The following is a 10,509-nucleotide window of genomic DNA, read 5'->3' as shown; positions in this document are numbered from 1 at the left end:
TCCCTTACCCGCACCTGATGATAACCTGACCGCAAGTCTATCTTTGAAAAACACTTTACACCCTGCAACTGGTCAAATAGATCGTCAATCCTTGGGAGGGGATACATGTTCTTTATTGTTACTTTGTTCAGCTGCCTATAATCAATGCACATCCACAGCGACCCATCCTTCTTCCTCACAAACAGTACCGATGCTCCGCAAGGTGACGTACTAGGCCTGATGAAGCCCTTTTCTAGCAAATCCCTCAATTGCACTTTCAATTCTTTCAACTCAGCAGGTGCCATTCTATAAGGAGGTATAGATATAGGCTGGGTATCTCGCAGTACATCTATAGTAAACTCTATCTCTCGTTATGGAGGAAGGCCTGGAAGTTCCTCGGGGAATACATTGGGAAATTCATTAACTACCGGGATTGATTGAAGAGTCGGTGCCTCTTCCTTTATGTCATGCACCCGAATCAGATGGTAAATATAGCCTTTTCTAACCATCTCCCCGGCCTTAAGGTATGAAATGAACTTACCTTTCGGCGATACTGTACTCCCCTTCCACTCTATAATCGGTTCCCCTGGAAATTGAAATCAAACTATCTTTCCTCTGCAATCAACATTAGCATAACAAGCAGCCAACCAATCCATGCCCATGATAATATCAAACTCAGTCATATTTAACTCTATTAGATCTTCTACGGTACTACGACTATATATTACTACTGAACAATTCTTATATATATACTCGTGTAGCTATGACAAAATCTCCTACAGGTGTAGCTACCTCAAATGGTTCTATCAACTCAGACTCTATTCTGATCCTACTAGCAACAAAGGGTGATATAAATGATAAAGTTGAACCTGGGTCTATCAATGCATACACACTTCAGGAGAATAGTAATAATATACCTGTGATCACATTAGGTTACGCCTCCTGATCCTGCCTATTAGTCAAAGCATATATACGGTTCAAGGGACCGCTAGAATTAGAAGCTCTACCACGTCCTCTACCACGGCCTGCTGGCGCCTAAATACCCTGCCCCGTAGGGCGCATAGCCATAGAAGAAGATGAACCAGCAATGGACCCTGTAGGATGTCCCATACCACCTGCACTACCTCTAAGGTGACACTCCCTCATAGTATGGCCTTGACGGCTGCAAGAAAAACACGCACCTGTAGCCCAACGACGGATGGGACCTACCACAGCGAGAATACCGAGGCAAAGGTGGCCTCGACTGCTCAAACCCCTGCCCATCTGTGACCCTGACGCCCTAGAGCTTTGACCAGCTTCCGAATATCCCATACGATCGAACCCCCTACCCATGAAATGTGGGGGTGCACTCTGTGCTGGCTGGGAAGAAAATCTAACATACCGCTGAGACTGCCCGCTTCGAAACTCTTCAGGATAACCTGTTGATCTAGACCTCTTATGCTGGCCCCTATTATAATCTCTATCTGGCTGACGCCCCCGGTGCCGATCCTCTACCCCCTGTGCATATGCCTGCACCCGAGCAATGTCCATACCTGGCTGAAGAGTCACTGCAATACAACCGTCAATCAGATAACGATCCAATACCATCACATAATGATGTACCCTGTCTGCCATATCAGCCACAATAGTAGGCGCATGCCTAGCCAATGAATCAAACTCGAGGCTATACTCTCGAACGCTTCTGCCATTTTGCTTCAAACGCAAGAATCTATCGACTCTAGCTCGCTTCATCTCTGGAGGCAGGAAGTGGCCCTGGAAAGCCTCCACAAATTCATCCCATACCGCTGGAGGAGCACCCTCACCCCTAGTAACTCCCAAGACTCATACCAATTAATAGCGACATCCCGCAAACGATACGTAGCCAACTCAACAAACTCGGTCTCCGAAGCCTTGATTATCCTCAATGTACACTGCATCTGATGAATACACTCTTGCGGATCATCCTGGGGCCTTGACCCAAAGAACTCTGGAGGATTACAACTTAAGAAGTCACGAGCCCTTAAGATATCAGATCTGTCCGCATGATCAACTCCTAGTCCATGCCTGTGAACCTGACCTGCCACTAATCTAGTCAGCAACTTAACCGCATCTCTCATGGCCCTATCCTCCGCCCCTGACTGAGGAGCTGGAGGTTCAGGTGTTGGGGCCTCGGGGGCTGGTGGTGTCCCCCGAACTGGAGCTGCTGCTGCTCTAAGCTCCTCTGGCGGTGGCGGTGTAGCAGAGCTCTCTGACAGGAGCATAATACCAGGCATAGACTGGGCGCGGGCCCTAGTAACTCTCTGGGTCTGACTAGTACCTTCTGCTATCGATTTTCCCTTCTGGGCGGCTGTCGCTTTCTTTGGAGGCATAGCTAAAAACACATGGGTTCATTAGAGAGGGATTATCCTGTTAATATAGCTCTATCGCACGATCTAGAATAAGAAGAAAAGATGACATCCTAAATGTCCTGTAGCTTCCTTTTTATAGATGTGGTGCACAACACACCGATAAACGAGACTCTACTAGACACGGTCTGTAGACACTTCCGAGGAAGAACTGCTCTGATACCACTCTTTGTCACGACCCAACCCGATGGGCCGTGACTAGTGCCCGTTTTGGACACCCACATACAAACATGCTAAGTATAACCAACTGAAACTAAGACAATATGGAATTTAATCAAATCAAGCCAACCCCAACATCATATATATATATATATATAAAGAGGACCTGTCTCATAAGGAGTCACAACCATTCAACTGTAACAACATACGCAAGCCGACAAGGCCGCCACTATCCAAAGCATAATAACATAAGTAAGCCGACAAGGCTGCCACTACACGATACACAATGATGTACGCAGCCGACAAGGCTGCCCCTGTACAAGCGGACATCCCAAACAAACCATGTCCAGACCATTATCCAAAACATATATATACAACCCACATAATGTCCACATACCTCTAAGAGTACAGTAGTGAAACTCGATGGGACAGGGCCCCGCCATATCCATAGACAAGCAAAAGACTACACAAAAAGTTATGTACCAAACCGACTGGGCTCCGGAACGGTGGAGCTCTCCCAATCAGCAGAGTAGATATCCTAGGCGGGAGGATCACCGAACTGTGCGTCCACACCTGTGGGCATGAAAAGCAGCCCCCCGAGGAAAGGGGGGTCTCTACGGACAATGTACCGAGTATGTAAAGCATAAGGTAAAGATGACAGGATACCAATATGGCAAGTTGAAAAAAAATATCACTACACGTGTGCCCTTTTAAGTGAAAATCATGCATATCTTTAACATATAAGGTGCCCAACTTCCCTAGTAAGGGGCTCGGCAAAATAATCATCACGTCATCTCCGTCATCATCATCATCATAACCATCCTCGTCACCAATCATATATACAATACACAAACCCGGCCCTCTAGTGAGGAACTCAGTGACATATGCAAGAAACTCCGCACGAACATTACCCGGCCCGGGACTCAGTGAAATGATAAATGACTCTATGCACGAGCAGAATATTATGATCAACCATATGCAATTAAAATCATTTCTTATAACTCAATAGAACAATCAACGTGAACAAGCAAGGAGTATTACCAAAGATTAATGTTTTATCAAGATTATGAACCTTTAATACGATATGGAAACGTAAAATCTCAATGACTCTAAGAAGCACTACGATAGATATGAGAGATCATCATAGCCTTAGACATAGCCGATATATAGAGGAATAATTGTGGAAGCAAGAATATACGTCACCTAGATGCTCTAGAGGTAAGTATCAAACCTGTCCGTTATTCGCTTATTTTTAAAAGTCATGCCAATCAAAGAAAGAAGGGACAGCATTCCATACCATATAGTCGAGCCACACGTCCAAAATTTACTGCTCAAGCTAATAATCTATAACAAGCAACAATTGTGCCGCAATTAGATAAACGCCGCGCTTTACTTTCTTATAAGCTAGCTAATAATCTGACAAAAATTCGGCAGCACTTCCCCTATTTTCTTTACTTCGTCCCAATCCGATAACAACCCAAATTGTCCACAGCAATACCAATAACACATATAACCCAACGAATCATATTAAACAGCCCCCTCCCCAAAACAGTTCCGTCTCGGCAACCATAGCAGCGAAGCAACGACACACCGAGCGATAACTCCTTTTATAATTCGCAACACATCTATCTTATCGTATTCATCCTTTGGAGTATATACTCGTAATCACATTTAACATATACATAATGCCAAAATAGAATTTTCTCGCAGTTTGCTTTAATCAAAACAGCCCAAGCACCAACACGACACCACTAATAATCCGATTATGGTTTCCGTTCATACTTAGCACATTCAATAACTAAAACAAACTTCCTAAGATACTGGTCACGCCCCCTTCTAATATTAATGGTTAATTAACAAAGGTATTCTAAAGAATTAACACACGAAACAAGGAGGTTACTAACCAAATTATTTGCAGCTGCTGGCCAAGAGTTGCAGGGTTGGTTTCTCCATTTCCATGGCTGCCTAAGCCAAGTGGTGAAGAAGAAGATGATATGCAGCAATATATTTCACCACTTTATTTAGCATGGAGTGGATTTCTCCACCTCATTTAAAAGTATGAAGTGGAGGCAGCCCCCCTCTACACCTGTCCACTAAGGCCAGCTCACAATCTGATCCCTTTTAAATTTTTGCCTTGAGTGGTGGGGCCCACAGGATTAAATTAATCCTAATCAGCCACCAATTATGAGTGGTGGGGACCACTGGATTAAATTAATCCAAATCAGCCACTAATTAATCCCTCACTTAAAGTTAATGGCACTTACATTAGCCAAATCATACTTAATATTACATTTGGAATTAACATCCTTGCCTAATATTTCTTTAATAACTTGGAACTTAAAATAAAATCTCATTCACCGGACTTACGTCTACTAGATCATGACGCGCACTACGTATAAAAAAATATGAGGCATAACACAGACCCCGCTTTACCCTTAACTACAATACAATACCAAAATGAATTTACCAAGGACCCTGTAAAGCTTCGAATCAACCTGGAGCTCACCAAAAGTATCTAATTATCATATGCTCCTCCTGAGGAGGTCTACTAGCTTGAGTACATGTGCCTACATCATGAAATGCAGCATCCTCAGCGAAGAATGTCCATACGAAAAAAATTACTGAATATATAAGGCAATATAGCATATGAATATGAGGGCTCAAATGAAATCAAGTATCAACTTATGAGGGCATAGATCAGGAGACAAAACCACCTTTGCTTTCTCTTGTGAGATCATGTAAATTACATTGTTTTTTTTTACTTTTCTGTACGTTATAATATTTGTAGGGCATGTGATACAAGTCACCAGCTGATCAGTGGTAGAAGAGGATGAGCCATGCTACGCATATTAACCCTTGGGAAATGGTCCTCATAATTACAGAATTTGGGATCGGCCCATGATTGGCTTTCGCCCCTGAGCTGCCACCCTTCTATACAGTTAGAGATTGGCCCATGCTAGGCTTTCGCCCATGAGCTGTCACCCTTATGTACCAGATGAGATCAACCCACGCTAGGCTTTCGCCCCTGGGCTACCACCCGTAATTATATAGATATCTTCACTTATATTCTTCAATCTTTGAGATTGTTGTTTATCAGTTCATAACTCTTTTAGGATTGTTCTTTGGATAGTCGTTACTCTTTTGATATGTTATTTTGGTGGTCATGATCATTTTGGAGATATGAAAGTACGGACCAGTAATAGAAGACATGAAAATAATACTTTAAGGCAATAACAATGATATAAGGAGCTATGTAACATCAACACATTACTTTAAGAGCTTAATGACACATTTGACTTCAAACAATAAACAGGAGGATTCACCAAACTTGCCTTTACAAATACCATTTCTATACCAGCACATATGGGGATAAATACAAAAGTATTAGATAGTGAACATATAATGATATAATTCTATGCACTGTAGAGAGGGGGGAAATTTTGTTAGTTATATGGAGATAGTACGCTGCCACTATGTTTCCTTTTCTAGGAATCGAACTTATGAGATTCACTTGATTGGTATTAATCGCAAGTATTAGAAATCATGCCAAAGGGATATAGAATCGAATAGCCACCTTATCCTCTAACTGATATACTATCATGATTCAGCCTCCCCTTTTTAATCTACAATGTAAGTCATGGTAAACTAAAACTAGCAGCTATCACACTGTGAGCCTCGTAAACAGTAGCTAACTTTGACAGATAATGAGCCCATACAGCCCTTAACATAATGTGTATCACCACTCCCTCATTCTTTGTCCATCACATACAATATACATCCTTTCCCCAAAATCAACCAAGCTGAGGCAATAGTAATACACATAGAAAACCCCCAATATTCTTTATCATACAACCAAGTATTGAAATCTCCACCCCTTTGAGTTCTTCATGACAGCACACCACTAATTCCTCACTCAATCTTATACATATGGAAGACATAATGGAGCAGTCACCTTACCTCAATTACTGCAACTTCTAATAACTTGAATTCTTTTAGAACTTGAGCTTCCCTTCACACTTAAACGAAAGAAGAGAGAAGGTATTTTTATAACTGAGGAAGTGAGCAATAGCTTCTGGAAATATTCTAATAGAATGAATAACATGTTTTCCTAATCATCCATGGGAGATTAAGCTAAATTCATGAGTTTTCACTTACCTTGATTTGCAAATATTAGGATTTCTTCAAGAACCCTAGAAAACTCCAAGGTTGCGGGTTTAATGTTTAAGAGAAAAGAGAGAGAGAGAGAGCTATAGTTGATTCTTATTTTTTATGAGTTAAAATGAGTGAAGGATATCTGCTCATATTGGATATATAAGGAGCTTTGGTGACCACAAAAATATCCTCTAGAACCTCCATTTTTGGGGTCCATTTTCAGCCACTAATTGGGCAAGTAGGTGATGCACCTGCTTATGCACATTAAGAAGCTCAAAAGGTGCAACTAGGTGATGCACCTAGTTGCTTTCACTTGGGCTTTATCTATATTAGGCTTTGGCAGATTAGGCTTCCTTTCATTTTTATTTTCTTTTAATAGGTTTGGGCTTCAAGTCCATCCATTTTGGGCCCTTTAACAATATCCATATAGCTTAAGTAGGTGATGCAACTGCTAGCTTAATAAAGCCAATCAAGCAGCTTAATAATTTTTTTCCATTTTATGAATATTACATCCTTTTGCTTCAACAAAGAAATTAACTTTCAAATTTAAGCTCAATTACCACCTTACTATCTCTAGTTTAAATACATCCAGCGGAGTCAACTTACAGTAAACACGCTAAAACGTGCGTGGCATGATACATCACTTTCTGGCTAGTTTAAACAAACACTAAGCATATAAGGAACACGGTCCCTCACCTATACTATAAGGCCAGCAATATCACAAGAATAGAACAAGTATACGCGTAAGACGGGCTGTTACATCCTCCCCCCGTTGAAACATTCATCCTTGAATGTTACCATAGTTATCCAACCCAAACAGATTCAAGCATAAGTTAGTACTACTGTTTATCACATAATACATATAGACGTATACTTACTTGTCGGCAAATAAACTAAGCATTTTCATCTTTCTCTTGGATATGAAAGAGATGAGGATACTTCAATTTCATTGCTTCTTCCACTTCCCATGTAACATGTTCGACTTGTTGGTTCCTCCATAACACTTTTACAGAAGCTACCTCTTTATTTCTTAATTTCCTAACTTGTTGATCCAGAATAGCAGTGGGTACTTCTTCATAAGTGAGATCTCCCGTAACCTGTACATCTTCAGTAAGAGTAATACGAGATGGGTCACCTATGCATTTTTGTAGCATTGAGACATGAAACGCTGGATGAACTGATGAAAGATCTTGTCGTAGCTCTAACTCATAGGATACTTGACAGAATTTTTGAATAATATTATATGGCCCGATATAGCGTGGACTCAAATTTCCCTCTTTAGCAAATCTCATTACCCCTTTCATTGGATACACCTTCAATAACACCCAATCCCCTATAGAAAATTGTAGTCCTCTCCTTCTAATATTCGCATATGATTTATGTCGACTTTGAGCTGTTCCTAGATGTTGCTGTATCACTTTGACTTTTTCCATAGCTTGATGAACAAGAACTGGCCCAAATAAGGCAGTTTCACCTGTTTCGAACCAGCTAATTGGTGATCTACACTTTCGACCATATAAGGATTCATTAGGTTCCATTTTAATGCTCGAATTGTAGCTATTGTTATAAGAAAACTCAATAAGTGGTAGGTGATCATCCCAGGTACCCCTGAAATCTAATATAAAAGTTCGCAGCATATCCTCAAGTTTCTGAATTGTACATTCAGACTGGCCATCCGTTTGAGGGTGAAAGGTTGTACTTAAATCCACTTGTGTTCCCAAATTCTTCTGAAATGACTTCAAAAAATTTGCAGTGAACTGAGCTCCTCTATCAGATATTATAGAGATTGGCACTCCATGTAGTCAAACTATCTCTTTAATGTACAACATCGCATACTCTTCAGCTGTATAAGTAGTCTTCACCGGCAAGATATGTGTTGCTTTGGTGAGTCTTTCGATTATTACCCATATGGAGTCAAACTTTCGGAATGAGTGAGGCAAACTAGTGACAAAATCCATGTTGATCATGTCCCATTTCCAAATCAGAAGTTCTATACGCTGCATATAACCTCCAGGCCTCTAGTGTTCTACTTTTACCTGTTGACAATTTGGGCATTGAGCCACGAATTCTGCAGTTCTCCTCTTCATGTCCCCCCCCCCACCAATACATTTCTTTCAAGTCATGATACATTTTAGTTGACCCCAGATGAACAGAGTATCTTGAATGATGTGCTTCCATCACGATCCTCTTTCTTAGTTCATCTACATTAGGTACACACAATCTATTTTGATATCGAAGTACTCCCTCTTACAAAAGGTCAAATGCCTTTGTCATACCATAATGCATGTTGTCTTTAAGCCATAAAACAATAGGATCAATGTTCTTCTTCTCTTTCACTTCCACTGCTAATGAGGATTTTGCTGCATTTTTTTACAATAATCCCTTTGTCTTGAGATTCAATAAGGTGAACCCTACTTGGAATTGATCCTTACTTATTCCTTGTTGTTATAAAGACTGACTATAAGTACTTGCTAGTATTTTATGGCTTAATGCATCACCTCTTACATTTGCTTTACCGGGATGATACAAGGTATCAATGTCATAATCTTTTAATAGCTCCATCCACCTTCGCTGCCTCAGATTTAAGTCCTTTTACTTAAAGATATATTGCAAACTCTTGTGATCAATGTATATGTCAACATGAACTCCATACAAGTAGTGACACCATATCTCCAGAGCAAACACAACTGCTGATAGCTCTAGATCATGGGTTGGATAATTTTTCTTATGTGACCGCAGCTGCCTTGATCCATAAGCTATAACTTTACCATGCTGCATCAATACACAACCTAAGCCTACTCCCGAAGCATCACAATACACTGCATAGCCTTCTGTGCCTTCTGGAAGTACCAACACAAGTGTAAAAGTTAATTTACTCTTCAGCTCCTGGAAGCTTCTTTCACGCTCATCACTCCATAGAAACGTGGTTTCTTTGTGTGTTAGCTTCGTTAAGGGTGCAGCGATGGAAGAGAATCCTTAAATGAATAATCTGTAAGAACCAGCCAATCCAAGCAAAATATGGATCTCCCTAGGCGTTGTAGGTCTTGGCTAGTTTTCACAGCTTATTTTCTTGTTATCAACCCACATTCCTTCCTCGGATACAATATGACGTTTGAATGCCACAAATTTCAACCAGAACTCACATTTAGAGAACTTTGCATGCAGTTTACGATCACAATGAATTTCTAAACCTGCCGCAAGTAATTAGAATGATCCTTTTCCAATCTTGAATACACCAAAATTTCATCTATGAACACTATCACAAACACATCAAAAATGGCTTGAACACCCTATTCATCAAATCCATAAAAATTGCTGGTGCATTTGTTAGCTCGAATGAAACGACTAAGAACTCAAAATGACCATACCGTATTCGGAAAGCTATCTTGTGTATGTTGTTCTTCACCCTCACTTGGTGATAACCTGACCTCAGGTCGATCTTTGAAAAACACCTAGCACCTTGTAATTGATCAAACAAATCATCAATTCTAGGGAGGGGATATTTGTTCTTAATTGTCACCTTATTCAACTGCCTGTAGTCGATACACATTCTTAACGAGCCATCTTTTTTGCGTACAAATAAAACTTGTGCTCCCAATGGGGACATACTAGGCCTTATGAGTCCTTTTTCTAATAAGTCTTTTAATTACTCCTTCAACTCCCCTAGGTCTCGGAGACATTCTATACGGAGGAATTGACATAGGTTGAGTATTTGGAAGCACATCAATATCAAACTCTACTTCTCATCCTGGAAGCAACCCTCGAAGATCCTCAGGAAACACATTGGGAAATTCATTTACCATTGCAACGGATTGAAGGGTAGGTGGCTCTGCAT

General features: G+C 40.8%; 1 protein-coding gene across 1 annotated transcript; it reads right to left on the bottom strand.

Moving 5' to 3' along the window:
* Positions 1–7,567: 7,567 nt before the first annotated feature.
* On the bottom strand, positions 7,568–10,224 carry LOC101265398 (uncharacterized). The gene is made up of 4 exons (XM_004250616.2): positions 10,098–10,224; positions 9,290–9,649; positions 8,926–9,034; positions 7,568–8,441 (listed from the first exon to the last, which is right to left on the bottom strand). The coding sequence occupies exons 1-4, from the start codon at positions 10,222–10,224 to the stop codon at positions 7,568–7,570; spliced, it is 1,470 nt and encodes a 489-aa protein (XP_004250664.2).
* Positions 10,225–10,509: the final 285 nt, after the last annotated feature.

This window comes from Solanum lycopersicum, chromosome 11, assembly GCF_036512215.1.
Source record: "Solanum lycopersicum chromosome 11, SLM_r2.1".
NCBI classification, from domain to species: Eukaryota; Viridiplantae; Streptophyta; class Magnoliopsida; order Solanales; family Solanaceae; genus Solanum; species Solanum lycopersicum.
This window is presented reverse-complemented; position numbering and strand designations above follow the sequence as displayed.